The sequence below is a fragment of the Lepidochelys olivacea genome, assembly GCF_965140295.1.
Source record: "Lepidochelys olivacea isolate rLepOli2 genome assembly, chromosome: 21".
Lineage (NCBI taxonomy): Eukaryota > Metazoa > Chordata > Testudines > Cheloniidae > Lepidochelys > Lepidochelys olivacea.
This window is the reverse complement of record NC_140431.1, coordinates 6492306-6513605: the sequence shown is the minus strand read 5'-3', so window position 1 is coordinate 6513605 and position 21300 is coordinate 6492306. Positions and strand designations below refer to the sequence as shown.

At 50.5% G+C, this 21300-nt stretch overlaps 1 protein-coding gene across 2 annotated transcripts in view; it reads right to left on the bottom strand.

Annotated features, from left to right (window-relative positions):
• LOC311511142 (ETS domain-containing protein Elk-4-like) overlaps positions 1–21300 on the bottom strand; it is an 87694-nt gene that overhangs the window by 44090 nt on the left and 22304 nt on the right. Inside the window, exons 2-5 of one of the 2 annotated variants that reach the window (XM_084611516.1) lie at positions 17942–18375; positions 16447–17274; positions 14024–14289; positions 5059–9184 (exon numbers count right to left, since the gene is read on the bottom strand). In XM_084611516.1, coding sequence (XP_084467642.1) covers positions 8747–9184; positions 14024–14289; positions 16447–17274; positions 17942–18113 — 1704 coding nt within the window. In that variant the 5' untranslated portion in view covers positions 18114–18375 and the 3' untranslated portion in view covers positions 5059–8746. Of the gene's footprint in view, positions 1–5058; positions 9185–14023; positions 14290–16446; positions 17275–17941; positions 18376–21300 lie in introns of those variants that run through there. The other variant, XM_084611515.1, reaches the window with a different exon arrangement.

Sequence of the window (21300 nt, the reverse complement as noted above, 5' to 3'; positions counted from 1 at the left end):
CAGTTTGTGCTAATTTCTGCTTCCTCCACAACCCTGTTCTTTTCTGAAACTGTGTATGTGATTTTCTGTCCATGTACCAGGAGAGGGCACCACAAGGTTTCATCAGTAAAACAGCCAGGCTGCTAAGCCAATAAATCAGTGATGTGTAAGCAGAGCCGAGAGTTTCTTTATTACACCTTAGCCTCCTTTATGAATCCAGCTTCGCAGCAAGAAGGGACCAAAAAAATTACATCAGCCTTGGAAGAGAAAATCCCGTACCCCACCCCTAGAGGAAGCAACCCAATGCCCCTTACTCTCCCTGGCCACCAGCACCAGGGACAGGTTTAATAGCAGAAGTAAGCCGTCACCCGCCTGCTGCTTTGACTCACACCTGAGCATCACACAAGTTGCCCCAGTAGCAGCTGCTCTGTTATTCCATTAGGGCAAAACTCACCCATATGCACAAGATCTGTGGACTCCCTACATCCCACTGCGTGGACTTAAGGGATGGAGAGGCCTTCTGTTGTGACTCTGCACAGGGCTAAATTTCACCCAATATGTGTTTTCTTGTGCCCTGTAAAACAGGTGTTGCATGCAAGGCTGTTCCCTAGCCAGTCTTTGGGTCCAGTCCTGCAGCCCCTTACTACCGAGAGCTGTGCATACTGACATGAGCAGTCCCCCAGCAGCCTACTCACCCTAGTCAGATCTAGACCCAGTAGTAAAGATTTGCAGGCTCAAGCCTTATGTTTCTCCCTTGCTCTGCAGCAGGGAGTGGCGTGGAGCGGACTACACAGCGTGTAGAGGTGCAGGAATCAGAAAGCAAGTCTGAACCGACCCTACACCCTAGCAACATTCCAAAGTTCCAGCCTCTCTGGGGCTAAGCAGCCTCTAGGCCCTAGCTGTCAAGGCACTTTTGTAACCGCCTGAGCCGTGTGTCTGTATCTTCTGATGCCTAAATACCTTCAAAGATCTGGCCCTAGCTTAACTTTTTTTAAAGGGAAAGCGTTTGTGTTATTATAAATGACCTCCTCTCTTCTGTTGCTTTGTGGAAGGTGCACATAAACAACAGGGGAAACTATGAAAGGAACCACACACAGTGCTGTCCGACGCGGGGGGGGGGGCTGGAACAATTTGTATAGTGGGGGGGCTGAGAGCCGGGGCTGAGAGCCATTGAACCAAACTGTAAACCCTGTGTATGATGGAAACCACTTCAAGCCAGGGGATGCTGCAGCACCCCCAGCACCCTTAGTTCCAGCACCTATGGTCCGCCGCACAAGGCAAACACCCAGATAGACTAGAACAAAATCAGTTTTCCTCCAGTCTCTGCGCAATTGCAGGGATTGCTTCTAAAAAATAACTCTTCTAGCTGAAAATGTTGAAGTGGAAAGGGTCTCTTTAAAAAAAGGTGGGTTTAAGGATGAAATATGTTCAAGAGGAGCTAGATTCTGTCGTCATTTACTACAGTGTAAATGCAAAGTAACTGCGTCAAAGCCAATGGAATTAGTCCAGATTTACTCTCCTGGGCCAGAGATCAGAGTTTGACCCTGAAATATTTTCATGGCATTAAATTTAAATGGCATGAATGAAAAAATTCATTAATGTTTTAATTTTGGAACAGGGGAAGCTGGCTGGTCACTTGGTGAAGACAAGTGCTGTTTATGACTCTTCTGTTGATTTGCTGAGAGGACTGCACACAAGTCAGTGCCTGACTCTGTGCCTCAGTTTCCCCCCTGTAAATAGGGGCCACACAATACTTAGCCACCTTGCAGGGATTTTGTGAGGATTCACTCATTGGTGCTCCTTCCTAGGCAACACAACGGCACATTATATTGCAAATGATAAAACATTTAACTCCGGATAAAGCATGGGTTCGTACTCTAGCCCTTGCTGGATATCTGATTGTTAGCCTGGTCTTCCTCTCCCCTCCTTATTCATCACATCAGCAATGAGGCTCTTATCACATCATGCCAGTTCGGCTCCCAATTTGGCTAACATACCAGGGACCTCTAGAGCTATAAGCAGGACTCTCTACAGCCTGAGCTACAGAGCCTGGCCTGTTCATCTAAAGTATTTCAGAAGCACCTGTCATCCTGGGTCAGACTATGACCTGCTGTGCATGCCCATCCAGGGGTGAAAGGCATCATGGATCACAGCATGAGTCCGTGCTGGGGGCTGTAATCGACGCATGTCCTCTGTAGATTGGGCACAAAGGGGGAGAAATAACACACAGTGGGCCATGGGCTACATTAGGCTCCCACTCTGCATGGTGTTCCCTGTGGACGGGTGCCTGCAGTCTCATCGAGTCCCAGTACCTTACTCTGGATGCTTCTCAGGACAGGGATGGTGTCACTGTATTTGCCAATGATACTCCTAGCACACTTGGGATGCTGTAGAAATTAGTGGCTCATCTGCAGCTGTGCAGGGCTGCAGCCTGCCTGCTACCTTTCAGGTGTCTCACCCGCAGTCCAGTCTTGGTTCTGTGTCTGTAAGGCTGTGAGCTGCTCACTTGTCAGCAAGGGATGCAGTTTGCAGAAGCGAAAAGATTCAGGAAACAGGTTGGGGACAGAAGGAAATACAGTATTCTTGCAGGTTTCAGCGTAGCAGCCGTGTTCGTCTGTATCCGCAAAAAGAACAGGAGGACTTGTGGCCCCTTAGAGACCGACCCATTTATTTGGGCGTAAGCTACAGCTCACTTCATCGGATGCATTCAGCAGAAAAACATTCTTGCGGTAGAACTCCTGTTGCAGCACCATCTGCTGGCACAGCGAGAGAGAGCAGAGAAGCCAGGCTCAGCTGTGTTCTCCTCCTAAGAGGGGCAATTCTAACAGTCTCCTCAAACACGGATACCAAGAGCACAGGGAGCAGGGCAGGAACTAGAGCCAGAGAGAAGTGTTTTGCAGGGGGAGCGGGGGAGGACATTGTGGGGAGGGAGGTCGACATCAGAAATTATTACTGGATCCGATTTATTGCCAAGTCTGGGCTGGCTTCCATGGACTCTGACCCAGAGCCAGGCAAAAGTCTGCCAGGAAGGGAGGCGGTGGTGACATAAGTTGATGGCAACCTCTGCTGTAGGGAAAGTTGTGGGTGGAGCACAGCTTGGCAATAGAGCTATCCAAAATGTGGGAGGCACAGGCATCATCAACTCATCCCGCATGGAGTTTTGAACACCGTTCCTACTGCTGTATGAATACAAACAGTCATCGAGTTTGCTCCTTAGGACAGAGGATGCCCTGCTCTCCACTTGGCCAGTGCACTTTTGTGGGCTTGGCTTGTGGCCCATGTCGCACTCCGAGCCGTCATGGATTGATGTGCAGCAGGTCGGGAGCTTGTCCTCCCCAAATGAGCTCACCCCTTGCAAGGTCTTCCTGGTGCTGGTGGAAAAGAAAGGAGAGGCACATGTTTCACTGGAAGGGAGTCTTCATTCATCCGGTCTCCTCCTTCCCTGGCTGCTTTATGGTTCCCCATGTCTTCCAGCACAATCAGGCCACACAAAGAAGGGCAACAGTGGCTTGGAGGTGAGATGTGGGTCACTGCTTTATCCGGCCCACCAGTGTTCAGAGTGGGGAATTAGAGGAAGATTTCTGGCTCATCTCTCATGCACAAAGCAGTGCAGTTAACTCAGTGACACACACACTGATCCAACGTAAAAGTTTTTTATTTCCCTCCTTAATAAATTTTATAATATCCCTCTCCTTACACTGTACAAAATATTTACTCCACTAAATAAATAAGAGAGGACCATATTGCAGACAGTGTATCTTCCTGAAAGAAAACAGCATCAAAACATCCTTCCCTAGACAAGAGATTCACAATAATGCACTCATGCATTAGAAAAGAAAGACCCAACCCTACCTTTATAGTCTTCTCCACTGACCCAACACCACTGAAGGTGTTCCCTTTAAACACCCCTGGGGCAACCAAGAAGGGAGAGGCATAATATGATTCCCCAATGGAGAGGGAATGGATCTACCATCCAAACCCAGCAGAGTTCCCAGGAACTGCCTGCCCTTTCCTTTACGGACCTTACACCAGTGGTTGAAGGTTGGAGGGTATGATTTGCATTCTACAGAGATTTTTACATCTACACACAAGTTACTTCAGCAACAGGTTGGAGGCTCCAAGTGCTCAGGCTCCGGCCTGAATGTCTACACCACAATTTTTAGCCCCATAGCCCGAGTCTCGCGAGCCTGAATCAGCTCTTTTATCCCTGTGTAGATGCACCATGTACGTGCTCATTATCCGGGCAGAGCTGTGGTCTTTGCATTCGCTCAGAAACAGCAGTTTTCCTACTAGAGATGGGCCTGAGACAATCTGGGCCTGACCTCACAGGGGAGCCAGGGATGTTTGGAGCTGAAGCCATGGCTAGCTCTTGGCTTGCACTCCTCTCTCCCATCCCCATCCTCCCACCATGCCACCTCCTGGCACGCAGCCCAGCAGGCAAAGTGAGGAAAAGGGAGCTGCTCAACTCAGTGCTCTGTAGGGGGGAAATCTGGACTCCCCTGCTGGCAAGCCGGACATTAATTAGCTTCTCCCTCTGAGATACCCACTGGGCTGAAGAGGGAGAGGACAACTTCTTAGCTTATTTACTATGAACAAACCCCACTAGAGTGCCACTACCCTCCTTTGCCACTAGTGATGGGAAAGCCTCTATCCGGCTGAGACAGATAAAGCCCCCCACAGTTCCGGCAATTCCCAGAGCCTGCTGTGTCTTCCCAGTTGAAATGGAGAGCTCAGGAGACCAGGATCTGCTACCGCTCAGGTCAGAACGGGGGCAATTGGAGCCCCACCTAGAACTAGGTGGTGCAGATACAAACGAAAGTTAGCTGGGGAGTCAGAAGTTCAGTTGCTCAACTCTCTCTTTTCAAACACAAAAGAAGTAAACACAGCCACCTCCCCTGACATCATGTCTTGGCTACTGACTAGGCTCCTTTTGCACACAGGGTCTGCCCTCTCCTGGGACAGGCCAGGTCAGAGCATGACAGTAGAGACAAAGGCTCAGGTTTACACTGGGATTTGGGTGCCCAACTCCCTCTGAAAATCTCAGCCTATGTTTAATCAGGGGCAAAGGAGAGGCTCTGGTTCAAGATTTGTGGTGTTTATTGTTCTAGGCGGTGCCTGCCTGAGACCTGAGCATATTACAAGTAGGCCTTCACTTCTCCTCCACCCCATCACTTTTCCATGCATCTTTCAGGTGAGTGGTCAAGACGTCCAGAGCGCTCATGGACCATTATTTTCAAACCTAATTTATATTTAGTTCTTAAATAAGTGGTTTGCCGAAGTGCTGAGCCCCCAGCAGCTCCCAGTGACTTTAAAGGGTGTTCAGCGCTTTCGAAAAACCAGGCCACTGAATGGACTTGGTTTGAATATTGTGGTCAGTGGTTATTACAGAGTTTGATCATTAGGCCTGGCATCCTGAACAAATGCCATCTTAGGTAAATACATTGTGCCTCTTTAAGATTTCCCCCTGCTCCTTTCTGCTATACAATGTAAAGGGGTTTTCCTTACATAGTACATAACTTCCCATCTGCAACCCACATATAATTGCTCATTGCAAGGGTGGGTTACTTCAGCCTCTAATACATTATTAAAACACACTTCATTATATTTAACATTATGACATACCAGTTTGAGATAGGTGCCGTGGCTGGTCTACTTCATCCAAAAAATGGTGGGTGGGATTTTGTTTTGGGTGGTGTGGGGGATGGAAGGAAATTAGAAGGGTGATTTCCAGCCACTGGCCCTTCCCCCAGAAAATTCTGTCGATGGAATCAGAAGACATGACCTTCTGGGCCCAGAGCACAGATTTCTACTCAGTGAGCTGGAGATTAATCTCTATGAGCCCAGCCAGAATGGAGGCACGTGCACACGTACACACACACTCTCCAGAAGCGTGCATGGGGGAAAATCCAACCCCCCCGCCAAATGAGCTCATTGGGAAGGTTCTCCCTACAGCTGGAAAATAGAATGACTTGGGGTAGGCTTGGCAGTGAGGGATCTAGGTTAAAGCTAAAGAGATTGGGAGTGCTGGAAGCAAAGGCCTCTATTGGCATATGGGGCACTGTGAACTCATTTCCCATGCTATCAGCCCCATGGCTTAACTTGACATGGTAAAGTTCCACACTAGCTCCTGACTGGCTGCTGGCCCTTGTGTCTGCCCTTCCCTCTTCTCCCCGTCCTTTGGAATAGGGGCATTGATCCCACTGGTTAGAAGGTGGTTTATTGAGTTGGCTCCTTGGCCCAGGCATTATCTGGACTCACAGGATTCTTGTTTAAAAGGTTTGCTGGTGGAGCAGTTCCCCACGGGAAGAATGATAGCAAGGGGCAGGGGAAGCCAGTCCCACTGTGAATGAAAAAATAGAAGAGCCAAGGATTTAAAAAACCATTAGAGAGATTTTCAGAGGCCCGAGTGGCAGTTTGGTTTTCAATGGGAGTTAGGTCCCAGCTGGCATTTCTGCTTTTGATCATTTCCCCAAGGTCTAATGGGTTTCTGAAGTTAAAATGGGAGATGGGAACAGGTGCAATTTAATCACTGAAGACTTTATAGGGGTGTCTACACTGCAGTGTAAGCCCAGGGTTTGAACTCAGGCTCAGGCCTAACCCCCCTTCTCCATACACACAAATTGCGCTAATTCAGGGCTCAGAACCACATGGGGATGGAGAGTCCAAGTCAAACTGGACCCAGCGTTCAAGCCCCATGGCTTTGCAGTGTAGACACAACCTCCCTGGATGCATGCTCTGGGAGTCTGCCAAAAGTATCCCACAATCCCATAGGCTAGACTTTCTTTGGCTTCTGGACAGTCAAGTTTGGTGGACAGTCAAGTTTTCCAACACTGCACCACAAACAAAGGGCTAGAGCAACCACATGTTGGTAGGGTGTGAGGAAGTCCGGTCTGTGGGTGGTTGAATTTGGGCCCACATAATATAGTGTAGATGCTGGAGCCCCAGGTTGGGGCCCAGGGTTCAACAGTTCCTAACCTGGGGTTCCAAACGAGCACAGATGCTCAGGCCCTAGGTGAACAAACCCACAGTTTGCTAACTCAAGTTCTACTAGTTCTGGCTTGTGTTGCAGCCCAGACACCCCGTGTTTCCATAAGGGTGACTCATGGCGGGTGGGATATAACTGATCCGGGAATATCCTCTTAGCTGGGAATGACCTCTGCAGCAGCAGGATCTCAGAATCCAGACAGCTCTGCCATCAATTCATGGCAGCAAGAGCAGGGCCAGATCAGTGGAAAGGTCATTCTTGGCTTCTTCCCTTTGAAAAAGGGGCAAAGCAGAAAAATGACCCTACAGAGGAGTAGAACCCAGGACATGCTACAGGGTCACCTCTTGAGTCTGCTCCAGCTTACTCTCCTGTCGGAGGGAACAACTGCACCCAATCAGCATCAAGGCTATTCCCGAGTGGAGGGGAATAGGCATCAAGGGGACCCAATGTGGGTGGAGAAGACAGAGAATGTGAGGAACAAGAGATTTGAAATGGAGGAAGCATCTCATGAGGTGGGGAGGGAGGGGGCAGGCACAGCCATGTGGGATGAATAAGGACAAGGAAGGGATGGCAAGGCTAGGCACCAGCAGGGGTTTATGCAGCGGAAGAGTCTCCTGCACACCTTTCAAAGGGCAGGGTATATGTGCCTTTTCACACCATCAGTGAACGTGGCCCGAAGAGAGGGCAGCACGTCCAATTATTCAGCTATGCAACAGGGCAGCTGGGACAGGATCTCATTCAAGGGCTTCGTGCATCTCCTACATGGAAAGGACTTCACAGCAGTGACCTAGGACAGGGTGTCCCGTTAACATGCCTCAGGCAGGGGGACAAAGGATAAGTGCTTCCAGCCCCTGCAGGGTACAGAGGACACCAGACTCCGCACATCCCGCTGGGGATTATTACACTTGAATACAGGGTAATGTTCAGGCTAATGAGGTCTGAGCAGTGCCATAAAAACACGGCCCTGGAGCCTTGTTAAATCAACTCTGCCTACTGCCTTGAACCAGGCCATTTTATAAGGCCACTGCAAATAGGTTTCAGGCACTTGAGGTGCACAGAGCGGCCAGCCAGTGCAGCAGGGTGGCCTGGGGTGCACTAACACCGAGTGGTCACTTAGTGTGGTGCTCACCAGAGCAATGGGATTACTAGCCCTGGACAGAGCCAGACTCTGCCCATGCACCTCCAGCACCCCTGTGCCATGCAGGACTGCTTCCACACAGCTCTGCCAATGCACCCGCGTCCTGACCGGCAATGCCCCATTCCAACCCTGGAGGTCTTCCCCCCGCTCTGCCAATGCGGCACCCTCCCGCCTGTCCCCCGAATATTCCAGTCCACAGCAGCCACCAGTCAGAGAGGGGATTTACATTTCCGAAGCAAGGTGAAGCCTGCCAGAGCAAGGCAGGATTTAAGCTGGTCTCTCCACAAATGAGAGGAGGAGCACTCTCCCTCTGGGATGCAACTGCCTCCCTCCCTCGGGGGAATTGTACAGAAATTTAACCCTGTGATTGAAGGGAAACTCTTCTCCTTTCACCTCATTGATGCCCTCTGTGCAACACCGCTCTCAGACAAAGGCACCACGGGGCAAACTCGGATGGTGGGAGATAGAACAGCATGGTGCCCTTCCTAATACACCCGCGCTTAGCCCAACCACCTCTCCCCAGGCACGTGCCCCACAGAAACAGCACGAGAGACAGAAAGGAGGGGTGCACAGCGTGCAGCCTGCCCCATTATATAGTGTCAATGCACGTGTTTGTACTGTGCCACGTGCACACATACCCCGTTTTACACCGAATACTTGGCCATGTCGCTTTTATCAAAGACGACTTTGGTTGCAAAGTAAATAGCCACCAACCCGAGGCCGGTGGCGAACGCCATGTAGGCAGTCACCGACTGCGTAAACTGGACGATCGACCCCATGACAAGGGATGGGACCACCTGAGAAAGGAGGAAAGCGCTGTCTAAAATGGCCAGGTCCAGGCAGATCCCTCGACCGGGTGCTGCAGGGTCAGAGTCTCCCACCCTCATCATGAGCGAGACCTCGCAGGGGGAGCCGACGCACATGGCCGAGCTGGCAGCTGGAGGAGAGGAGAAGAGGCCCCCAGAATGGCCATTCTGGTAGGTCAGCTTCTGGCTGGAGAGGGGGCCTTTGGGGAAGCCTGATTTCTTATCCAGCTGAGCCGCATCTTCCTCTTCTTTGCTTTTGTACTTATGCAAAAATACCTGAGACACAAAATAAAGAGAGAGGGAAAGTGAGAAACTGCAGGGGGTGGTGAAGCCCTAAAGAGCCAGAGAGCGGACCAGGAGAGTGGTGCCGTTAGCTAGAGCAGGGCAGAGCTGGAGCGATACACCCCTCGGCCTGGCAAAACTTCCCCTGGCTTCAAATTGTTCCAGTCCTGTGAAAATCCTCAGGTCAGGTTTGGCTAAAGGCTGGAGACGTTTGCAGCAAGTCTGGGGCAAGTTTGATGGTTTCCAGCAGCAGGTAAGATTGGCAGGAACTTCTTTGTTAGGCTTCAGATTCAAGGTGACACTGACCTGCTGCGGTAACTTGGCTCCAAGCGGTACCTTTGTGTGTTCGCTTCAAGCATCACCAACGCCAGGGAGCGTCTCAACCCAAAGCCAAAACAAGGCTCTGCCATTTGGGGCAGTTTCTCTCCGAGCCTTGAGAGTCGTCTGATCGCTGGACTCTCAGAGAAGCGGGTGGTGCAAACCCAATTCTCCTCTCGCTCCAAACACAGCTCCATGAACTTCAATGGCCCAACTCCCAGCACATACTAGTGTGAGAGGAGAATCCCTCTAAATAGAAAGTGCTCCCTTACCTAGGGAGAATGGGCCAAAGCCCTCCCCACCCTCATGCCACTGCAGCCAGGCCAGGGATGAACTTGGTCCAATGCGGGAGTGATACCATCGCCCAGGGCTACAGGAATCATCTGGGGTGGGTGCAGTTTGTGCAGCTGATCTAAGGGACTCAATGCCCTCCTGCTGCAGGACACGTGAGCTGCTCACAGCCAGTACTTGCTTTGGAAGCATGGGCACCGCCCACATGGACTGAAAGGCACGTGTTGGACTGTGAATTTGGCACTATTGTTTTTCAAAAGCAGAGTGTCGAAGTTATAATCTCAAGACCGGAGCACAGGCAGGCAAACAGGCAATTGTGCGTTCAAAGGTGTATTGCTGCAAATAAGAGGTGAGTAGCTGCATAACTGAAGTGCTCAAATGGTCAAGCAATGGCCCTTACGGCTTGTCTACACATGCAGTTATTCAGGACTAGCTATTGTACTCCAAATTCACACTCTACCTTAGTCTGAATTAACTTTCCATCATAGGTCTTGTCTACACTACGAAATTAGGCCGACTTAAGTCACGTCAACCTACAGCCACGGCAGCAATTTGATCGGCTGTTGGTGTCCACACTGCCCTCCTTCTACAGGTCCTCACCAGGAGCGGTTGTGCCGACTGAAACGGAGTACCCCCGCCCAGGGCTGACTGCCAGAGCCGGAAACAAAATGTGAAATCCTAGCAGCCGTGAAACTGACAAGAATGTCAATTTCACCGCTAGTAGGGTCCCTGCTGTGAAATTGAGCACCTGCCATGCTCCAGCTGTCAACCCTGGGGGCAGGGAGGGGGGAGTCCAGCTGTGAGCCGGACACCCAGCTAACAGCTCAGGCTGACAGTGCTGGGGCAGGGGGGGAGGTAGCTGTCAGCCCTGCACAGGGCAATGTAAGTAACATCGTATCTACACGGACACTGTGTCACCTTCACTACAGTGACCTAAGCGCTACACCTCTTGTGGAAGTGGAGTTCTTAGGTTGGTGTCGTGGGTGATGCACATGGGCAATAGTAGCACTGTAGTGTGTATGCTGACAGAGTTAGGTCCATGTAAGCTGCCGGACATCAACCTTGCTCTGTAGGGCAGACCAGGCCTTAGATCACTTCTGTGACACTTTCCAGTGTGAACTGTGACATCGCTCCGTACAACCTAAGGCTGCACAGGTTCCCTATGCAACTGGGCAGCAGAGCAGCCTCTCAGGACAATCTGCCAAGGCCCCAGTGCTAGGGAAATTCCACAGCTGGTTAGTTAAGCTCTTAGTGAGAATGAGGCAGGGAGTATCACTGCAAAGGCATCATTCCTCTGGGTAACCCAAGCAGCCTCTTCTGGCCAAGTTCCTTCCACTGCTACCTAGAATTTTACATTGACACCCAGCTAAGTTAAGGTCCTGCACTGGGACTCTGTTCCCAGCCCTGCCACAGACACCCCAGATGATCCTGGGCAAGCCATTTAGTCTCTCTGTGCCTCACGTCTCTATCTGTAGAATGAGGAGAATAATCCTGCCTTTCCTCTCACCCTTTGTCTGCCTATCTATTTAGACTGTAGGCTCTTTGAGGCAGGGACTGTCCCTTTTTGAATGTATGTACAGCACCTAGCACCTTGGGGCCCTGATCTCAGCTGGCACCTCTGTGGGCTACTGTAATACAAATAATCAATGTTTATGTGCAGCAAGAGAAACTGCTGCAAAACTCATGCCTTGAAATTTCGAGACATCTGTGCTTAGACACATCCCATGAACTGTGGCGAGCCAAGGACATATTAATCCGTTCTCCATGTGATGGGATAAAACCAGCCAGGAGAAAGAAGACTGCCTGGTTGAGAGAAGAGAATTTTATACCAGGAGTGCAAAGGTAGAAGCTGCACTGTCCAAAGGACCAACGATATCAGCTTTTCACTCACAAGGGAAACGGGGGGCCACTGGAGAATTACACAAGCTTACTCCAGGGTGTGCAGGCATCTCTGCTGCATTCTGTGTCCAAGCCACACCACAGCAATCGCCAGCATCTAGTACCTCCCCTGACACACACAGACTCTGCTGTGGTATAGTATCGCTAGCTATTTTCCATTAACGTTCCCTGAAGCCACGGCCACAGCTCTGCAATGCACCCGTTTCAGATCCAAGCAAAGAACTAAAGCCAGATGAGACTTTTGGTCCCCAAGAACCTTTTGTTGAGAGTCAAACAGCTTTACATGGACTCTGACTAGCCACGAATCTTCCTAAGACAGTGTTTTGTAATAAAGTTGGTCACTTCACTGGTCTTATGAATCTAAGTCAAGCCACCTGAATCCCACATGCAATGGCTAGAGCTTCACGAAACTCTCAGTTTACACCTACCACACCAAGGTTAGAGGGATCCAGAAATTAAATGGTGCAAAACCCAGCACAGAAGAGAAGTTGGTTATAAACTGTGAGTGCCAAACTCCAGCAAACTCCTCAGAGCTCTAGATGCCTCATACTAGATGCAGGATGGTCCACGAAGCCTACTTGAATACCCTGAAGGCATGTGCCACAATTTCTTGCTCTTTCTGACTTGGTCTAGACCAGAATTTTAAAGGGGTACATGTTCTAACACACACATGAACACAAAGCCTCGTGTAGACTTAAAAACTAAGGGCATAGCTACACCAAAAAACTACATTGACTTAAGTTAGGTCAACCTACAGCCACTGCAGTAATTAAATCAGCTCTTCATATCCACACTACCCTCCATCCTCACCAGGAGCACTTGCACTGACTTAAGTGAGCATTGTGGGGCATTGACAGCCAGAGCCCCATTGCCCCACACAGGGCTGACAGCTGGAGCCCTGTTGCAACTCAAGTTAGTTGAGTTGAAGAAATCCTAGGTTTTAACTCAACTAGCTAAGCATGTGTTAAATGCATTGTGCTTCGTCTATGATAGACATTCAAATGCATTAATTAGAACATCTTTTATCCTACTCTAGACAAGGCCTCTTTGGTCTCACTAGTACAGGTAGAATCGAGAGCATGCACGAAAAGAGACCAACTTACACAGTCCATGTGAGCAGCGTCAGATGGGGTTAGTCTTGCTGGCTTGCACTAATGTTCCACCCAACGCTGGAGGGGCAGCTGTTATGCGGCACCCTTTCATTGACTCACTTCAGGAGGAGAGGGAGAAAAAGAGAGGAAAACAGAAAGCAGGAAAAAAGGAACGACAAAAGGCAACAAAGAAAAAGAATTAAACCAGTAAAAAAGAAAAACAAAAAGGAAGTGGATCCAAGAAGATGGATACATTTCTGCTTGACAGGAAAATGCCCTGGTGGGTTTAATTTTTTGCTGGCTGGAGTAGATCCCAAGGCCAGGACTTTGGAAGAAACCAAAGTGGAACAGGCCCTCCAAATGCATCCCTAGTTTGACAGGCATCCTAGTGCACACTGGGACGGGCTGCCTGGAAGTGTTAGTTCTAGGCGAGCCCCGGGATGCCTGCAGTAAAAGCTCCTAGTTCTTTAACAACACAGCAAGGTGCCTGCAATGGGGCCGAAAGATGCTGTCATGCCACAAATCACTGGTGCGTTTACAGTGTGAGAGGGGCTCCCAGCGCTGCGGAACAACAGCTGCATGGCCAAGTATTGTGATTTTATCATGTCTCAACATTGGATGTTTTTCTTCAAGCCCCAGCTCTCAGTTTTCATTTCAGGCGCCCTGGTGGTTACGGACAAAAGCTTGAAAGCGTGAACCCGAAAGGCTCAACAACCAGAATGCAAACAGAGAACCCACCATTTGTAATTTATTACTTACTGTCTCATGGGGGCTTTGGGGACCTGACTTGTGATTTTTGAGCTGGGGTTGGTGACGCTGCAAAGGGGATTGGGTGCAAGACGTGCAGAAGCCTCTTGGGACCCTGGACTGATTTCCAGCCAAGCATTCAGAATGCGGAGGAGATGAGGCGCTGCCTTTAGAAATACACACTCCTCATTCAACGCAATATGAACATCCATGTGCTGGCTGTGGCAAGTAGGGAGGGGCTAGGGAATTGGATCCCCCCAGCCCAAAACCAGCACTGGGTTAGAGCCAGATTATGTTTTTATTCAGATTCCCAAGATCAAGAGGGTTCAGGTGAGAGGCCCCATTTGTGTTGTGAGGCACATGTGACACCCTTTGTGTGTGTGTGTGTGTGTGTGTTTCTTTCCAGCCACAGGCCAAGCTGAGCTGCAACCCCATGTTGTGATCACGTTGTGCATCATCCCCCTTTCCCCCCAGAAGTGGCCCCCACCTGCTTGTCATGGTGGTACAGCGACGCCAGGGTGTACGGCAGGATCTGGAGCGCAGAGAAGGTGAAGCCCGTCAGGGCAGCCGAGACGGTAACGACGAGGATGCTCTGGGAGAAGCATATGACGAAGGGAACCAGGGGGAAGAATGCCACGCTGGCCAGGTAGACCGCCCGGGTCCCAAACTGCTTCACCAGCCGGTCCATGATTGTCGAGAAGAAGATGGAGATGACGCATTGGAGGAACAGGCCCAGGCTGCCCACGCGGACTCCTGAAAACAACAGACACACTGGTGGGGAAGGGGTGGTGGGCAGGCTCCCCCTGCTCCGCTTTCCAAAAGCCAAGCAACTATGGGGACTCTGTAGGATCCAAGCAGGGTCTTTCTGCACTACTCCATAGAGGTCAGCACATTTCAACACAAGCTCTGGAGACTAGAGTCCCATCCTTGCTCGGAGCACAGGTACAGGATGGGCAGCAACCATGCGAGATTCCCCACCCTGCCAGTCTCCATAGTCCATTCACTCCTTTGATTCTCTGCCAAGATTACGCACAAAGGACCCCCAGACAGTGCTGGTGAGAACACCACCCACACATAGGGGAAGAACCGAGGGGAACATTTGCAGAGGCACAAAGGGGGGGGGGGGTTGGGCAGCTGTGCCTTAGAAAGTCACTCCCCCACCTTCCCCTGACTTTCTCCCAGAATCCATCTCTTGCCTGCTTGCTAACCAGGAAGTGCTATCCGACACCAAATCAGCAACAAAACAAAAGGGAACAAAGAATGGTTTTAAGCTGGTGAGACGCTCTAGAGTCTGGCATAGAGTGAGATATCCACAAGCTGCTCTGAAGCATCTGGCAGCCATCCTGCCCTTCCCCTTCGGAGAGGCAGGTCGGACTACAGATAATTAGACCATTAACTCTTTGGGGCAGGGACTGTCGCCAACAGGATGTTTGTACAGTGCCTAGCACAATGGCCCTGACCTGGTGGAAGCCTCTGGGGCTACCACAGCAGAACTGTTAAACACCAATTAAGCTGATTCTTGAGCTAACAGAGACATTAATATGAATGATTACAGCCTAACAAAGGAGGAAATGTACAAGGCAGCAATAAGGAAATCTAGAGGCCAAGGTATATAGAGGCCAAAGTATACAACTAATGCACACAGGACAAAGAGGACGATGGCCTATGTGCTTAGATCTGAGAGGACCAGAAAACAAGAGGCTGTGAAGCTGAGCCAGAGGGCTCCAACACTTCCAGAGAGCATGCACATGAAGAGAACCCAGGAAGAGAGCAGTGCTGGAATGAGCGAGTCAGCCAGGAGACAGGGGTCTGAACATCATTATTGCAGCTTGGCTCATCTCACTGCTACTTAACACTCCCAGGGCTTTGCACCACCAATCGCTAAGTGATTTACAAGAGGTAGGCAGGCATCATGAGCTCCATTGTACAGATGGGGGAAACTGAGGCACAGACTGGTGAGGTGACTTATCTGAGGTGACAGTGGATCAGTGGTAAAGCTGCAAACTGCCGGCTGAGTGTGCTAGCTGCTGGACTACAGTATCTCTTAAGAATTCAGGCACCAGACCTGCGGCTCCACTGAATCAGGCTCTAGGCCCATATTTTATGTTTCAGAGGAAGAGGAAAGTCACCCTGTAATGTAGCCAAGCAACTGTGTAATGTTGTCTGACGAGTGGGAGGAAGAGAATTCCTTCCTGCCCCTCCACCCCCCAAGATGATCAGCTTACATCCCTTGGAGCATGAGATTTTATGTCAAGGAAACTAACTCAGTTCTTCACACTGTTGTCAGGTGCTGGACACCGGTAAAAACTAGGGGTGGGTTTGGGGTTTGCAACACCGTGCAGAGAGAAGTTGACTTTTGGTTCTGCTGATCACATACCCATGCCTCAGTTTTCCCCATCTGTAAAATGGAGAAGAGTTCCATTTACCCACCTGTCAGGTTTTGGGATGAAATACCAAAAATAATCATTAAAAACCTGGTAGATTCAGACAAGCGGTTCTGGTCCTGGCAGATTCTCACCCCAGCCTATGCAGTGAAGTCACATGTGGCCGAAGCAGAGCACCAAGTGCTGGCAGACATAGATATAAATACACCTACCTCCCTGCCCACATCTCAGCTAGAGAGGATACCCAATTCAGACACGTTTATACTGCAACTGGGAGAGTGCCTCCCAGCCTGGCTAGGCAGGTTTGTGCTGGCAGAACTCACGCTAGTGTGCTAAAAATAGCTGTGTGGATGTTGTGGAACCAGCAGAGGCTCGGGATACGCACCTGAGCTCAGACCCAGGAGCAAGGAGAGCTGAACCCTAAAGGTAGAGCCCATCTTTGATCCCATCTCAGCGTTTCTACTCCCCTGCGTATGGAAGCAAATTCTGCCTCTGCAGCCTTGAAGGCACTTGGCTCATTCATTACCTTCATCATAGTGACGTCTGGCTTCTGTTCCCGGTTCGGCCCTTGGAACACCCTGGTACAGCCCTTCGCCAACAAAGTCAGTGTAGAACAGCATGAAAGTCATGAGGGCCATCCAGCTGCACAGCTCGGCCACGAAGAGCCGCCGGATCACCTTGGGGATGCGGCAGCAGAGGCCACGCAGCCGTGGGATCAATGTGCAGAGGTCCCTCAAGGCCTGGACCACATGCCTGGCTCGCAAGAGGCTTTTGGAAACCCGGCAAGAGCAACCGCTGGGGGACGAGGGCTTGGGGGAAGAGTCCTTCAGTGCAGGGCCTGCCAGAGCATCCACCTGCCCCACTGCTTCCTCTGTCACAAAGAGGGTGGCCAGGACGCAGCCCAGGAAGATGATGGTGAGGAGGCTGAAGAGACACTTCTCCTGCCCCCCCAGGTAAGGGGCCAGGAAGCTACTGGCCCAGTCGATGGCCGGAAGCAGATAGCCGATGCAGCCACCCAGGCTGATCATGAAGGCGTACATGGAGAAAGCCTGCCGGCAGTTGTCAGGCTCCTGGAAGAGGTCCGAGAGCAAGGCCTCTAGGGGAGTGAAGCAGACCTGGCCGCAGAAGTCCAGCAAGCCAATGCCCAGGATGAGGAAAGCAATCTCCAGGGGGTGGGCACTGAGGGCGAAGAAGCCTGCCAGGCGACCGGCATGGGGGATGATGAAGAGGCTCAGCATGACTCCCAGGCACAAGACCCAGATGAAGGGCCGCCGCCGGCCGTAGCTGCTGCGCCAGTGGTCGCTGGCGGAGCCAATCAGCGGTACAAAGACAAGGCCCAGGACAGGCCCGATCCCTGGAATGGAGACAGAGATGTGGCTTTAGGGGCAGTGTCCAAGTGCTGCAGCCGATCCCTGTGCCCAGCAATAAGAGCTAGGGCCAAGACTTTCACAAGCGACAAGTGATTGCGGGTGCCCATCTGAGACACCTTAAGGGGGCCTGTCTGTCCAAGTGCTGAGCACCCGCCCTCCGACAATCAGGCCCCTTTAAGCGGTCTCAAGTAGGACATCCATAGTCACTTGTGAAAACCTTGGCCTTAGCTCAGCCCAAGAAACCAGACCCCACCATCACCTGCCCCCTCACCACTTTGAACTTTAAGGCTTCTAGGCAACTTGGTAAGCGCACAGTAGAACAGCCCTCCACCATGCGTGACAGAGCACTTGATCGACACTAAGCCCTCAGCCCCTCAGGGAAGTATCCCTGTCTTAGGGAAGGGGAAATTGAGGCAAAGACATACCAAAGCCACACAGGCAATTCAGTGGCAGAAGCCAGGAAAAGAACCCAGGAGCCCTGGCTCCCAGTCCCTCGCTCTAAGCCAATAGGCTGCACATTCTCCCTGGAACAGAGTTGTCTCAGCTGATCAGAGCGTGGGGATACAAATCTTCATGCCCCGATTCCCCACTGCCCTCTGAACCCACCGAAGGGGTGAGCATCTCAGTTGAAGAAAGGAAGAAGCCACCTACCCAAAACCATGGTCATGAACTTCTCCTCCACACCCACTTCCAGCAAGAGCGGTGGCACGTAGGTGATCCCAGCAGCCAGGCAGACCTCCAGGCCGAAGGTCAGGGAGTTGACCAGCAGGAGCTGGGCTTTGCGGTTGTGGAAGAGCATGCTGACCCACGCTTTCTGAGCCATGCTGCCCTCACTCCACTTAATATTAGAGGGCTGTGTCAACCAGACAGCAGCCTTCCTGGGGCTCCCAGACAGACAGACACCAAGGTCCAAAGTCTCCTTTCACAGTCCAATGGAGACACACTGGCTGCCATTTTTATCAGCAGTGAACATCTTGTCCCTTCTTCCTCCTTAGGTTGCAAGATGCAGTCACTACAATGCAGAGTCCAGGCACCGGTAGACAGGCTTCATATTCCAGGTCTCTCCCCCAGCTTCACATTCTGTACTACGGAGAAAAGAAGAGAGCGCATTAGAAATCAGAGATCCACACCAGAGGGGGTTCCTTCTTTAGGGGACCAAAGCAAGAAACAATTCTCCATTCCACTGAAGTCAACAGCACCACCCGTCTGGAGTGGGACACAAAGCTCCAGTCACAAGGAGGGCACTGGAAGACGTTCCAACACAAAACCACTCCCACTAGCCTTTGCAAATAGCATCAGTATCGGCAATATCAAAGGACCATGGTTCACAGAGAGGCCAAGCCTTGGAAGGCTCAGCCCCTTCACTTGGTCACTTACCCCAGACTCTTTTCCATTTCTTATTGGCATCCCAGTAAGTGCTTAGAGGCCCTAGCAAAGATCAAGGCCCGTTGTGCAAGATGCTGTACAAACACAACGTAAGAGATGAACCCTATCCCAGAGAACTCACAAGCTAACAAGACAAGACAGGCAAAAGGAAGAATTATCTTCGTTTTACAGATGGGCAACTGAGGCAGAGGGAGATGAAGTGACTTGTCCAAGTCACATAAGGAGTTTGGGGCAGAACCAGGAATTGATCCCAGATCTCGAGGCCTAGGCTAGTGCCTTGATCAAGAGGCCAACCCAAAAAGTCAGAAGGATTGTGAGGCCCCGCTTTCACGGTCTATATTCATATTGAAAATCAAGATCAAGCGAGCTTTTGCCCTTCTGCTCCACTGCTCCTTCCCACAGCCTAGATGCACAAAGCTCTCAGGTCATTATTTTTATCTGAACTATGTACCCATCATCTTGGCAGGGGCATGGTATTCAGCAGCACAGATAGTGCCTCATTGAGTTGCACAAATAAATATGACCCAGTTCAGCCTCCTCTGCCAGTAAATGGCAATTATCGTGAGCATTAGTTTGTCATCTGAGCTAATATTGTCAGCTGAGTCATCTGGGTTTCCCTTTAACATGTCCCATCTCTCCCGCCTCGCTCATGCGGCTTCTGACAGGGACTATGTGAGGATGGGCTCAAAGCCAGGGGAGGGGCGTGACGAGAAAGAGCCCTCTGCCGTGAGCCTGTAAATAGATATACCAGGGTGCTGTTCTGCCTCCGACTCTGATTGCATTAGATCCTGTAAACTCAGCAGGAGCTGGCCTGGTCAGTCACAGGACGGGAGGGTGAACAGCGGCTCTAGGCAGCTGTGCTTCAGGAAATGGAATTGCTGACTGGGGCAATACTGAATCAGCGCCCTTCAATGAGGGATCAGCCGTTCACGTGCCTTAGAGCTGGAGATCCGGCCACTTTTGCTCTTTGATGTCCTTGGGGCATGTTTTCTACCTTGGTTCTTTGTGACCCATATCCCACAGCAGTGGAGTGTCTGCCCAAGTCTTTATGGGGTCATCACAACACCCTGGGGAGGTAAGTCTCATAGCTCCCCAGTTCATAGATGGGGAGCTGCGGGCTTGTCTACACTGGGAAATAAATTTGGATTAAGGCAGGGTGTGAAATTTAAGTAGAATTCCCAAATAACTCCATGGGTGGATGCTCTTTTTCCAGAATAAGAGTGCCTTATTCGGAATTACCTTAATCCAGATTGGAAGTGGATTAAAATAATTCCGAATAAGGACATCCACACATGGAGTTATTCGGGGATAGGTAATCAGGAATAGTTATGATGGAAAAAACTCCCCACGTGTACAAGCCCTGAAATCCAGAGAGACTAAGGGTTTGTCTCTACAGCCCCACAGTTCAGACGATAGAGGAATGAACTACAGTAACTCCCCTGTGTGGACGCTGTGGGAGTGAACTACATATAGGATACCTTAGTTTGCATTAACACTGTCCTCTTTAAACAGGACTAATGTTCACACCCCCATAGTCTGAACTGTGGGACAATGTAGACATAGCCTAAAGGACCTGTCCAGTGTCACACAGATCTCCCCAGTCAATTGTTTTGCTAAAAGAATGCTGGAGGAACGGCATGAGGGTTGGCTACACAGGGACACTCAGGCAGGTTAGGACAAATTTACTTAAAGTGGGAAGTTAAAGCACATTAACATCCCTCCCCCCTCCTGGATATTCGCACTCAGAAGTAAAGTGGCCTTAGGTCTTGTCTACATGAACAATTAGTCTGCAGCAAGCTGGGGTGCGAATCTACCCTGTGCTAGCCTGCCAAGGACTGTTATGTAGGCCCTGCTGACATGCATGTTAACAGTTTGTTAGAGCGCTTTGAGTGGTATGAAGACTAGACTTAATGCACACGGAGAGGTTCCCATGAACAATTAACCTGTGGCAGGCTTTCCTGGGGGGTAGATTCACACGCGGCAGATAAACACTTCGTTTGTTGTAGCATAATCCTCACTAAAACAAACCAAGGGCCCTTTACTTTAGAATGCACTTTACCTCAGTGGCCTGGGGAGATTTGTTAACACCACAGAGCGAGGCACTGGATTAAGTTTAGCCAGGTTTGGATTCCTGCTGCAGCCTTGGACGAGACAGAACAGTGCTTTTTACCCCCGTGACTGAACCACCACAAGAATGTGGGTTTTTGAACTCCCTAGGGCAAACGTATATGATCTGTCTACCCAGGGTCCCCTTCATTGCTGCAGTAACTGAGCAAGTCTTACGGAGTAGAAAGGGAAGAGTTGGGGAGAGTTTGGGATTTCTCCAGCAGCCAATAGCTCAGCCCAGACTTGGAACAATCTATTCTTGGAGCATGTTGATGAGGATTCACGGAGCATCATTCCCAGCCTTCCCCTGCTGTTGCAATTATGATCATTGAAAGAGGAGCCTCTTTCCTCCACAGATTTGAGAAGTTCATGGGCAGTCATTAACTCATTACATATAATGAACGCCCCTGGATTCATGCCTAATGTCTCTCCCCTCCCACTCAATTCTTTGAGACTCATTTGCTTGCCCTCAGCTTCCCAAGGGTTAATGACTTCAGGGTGCCTCTTATTGTGTTTTA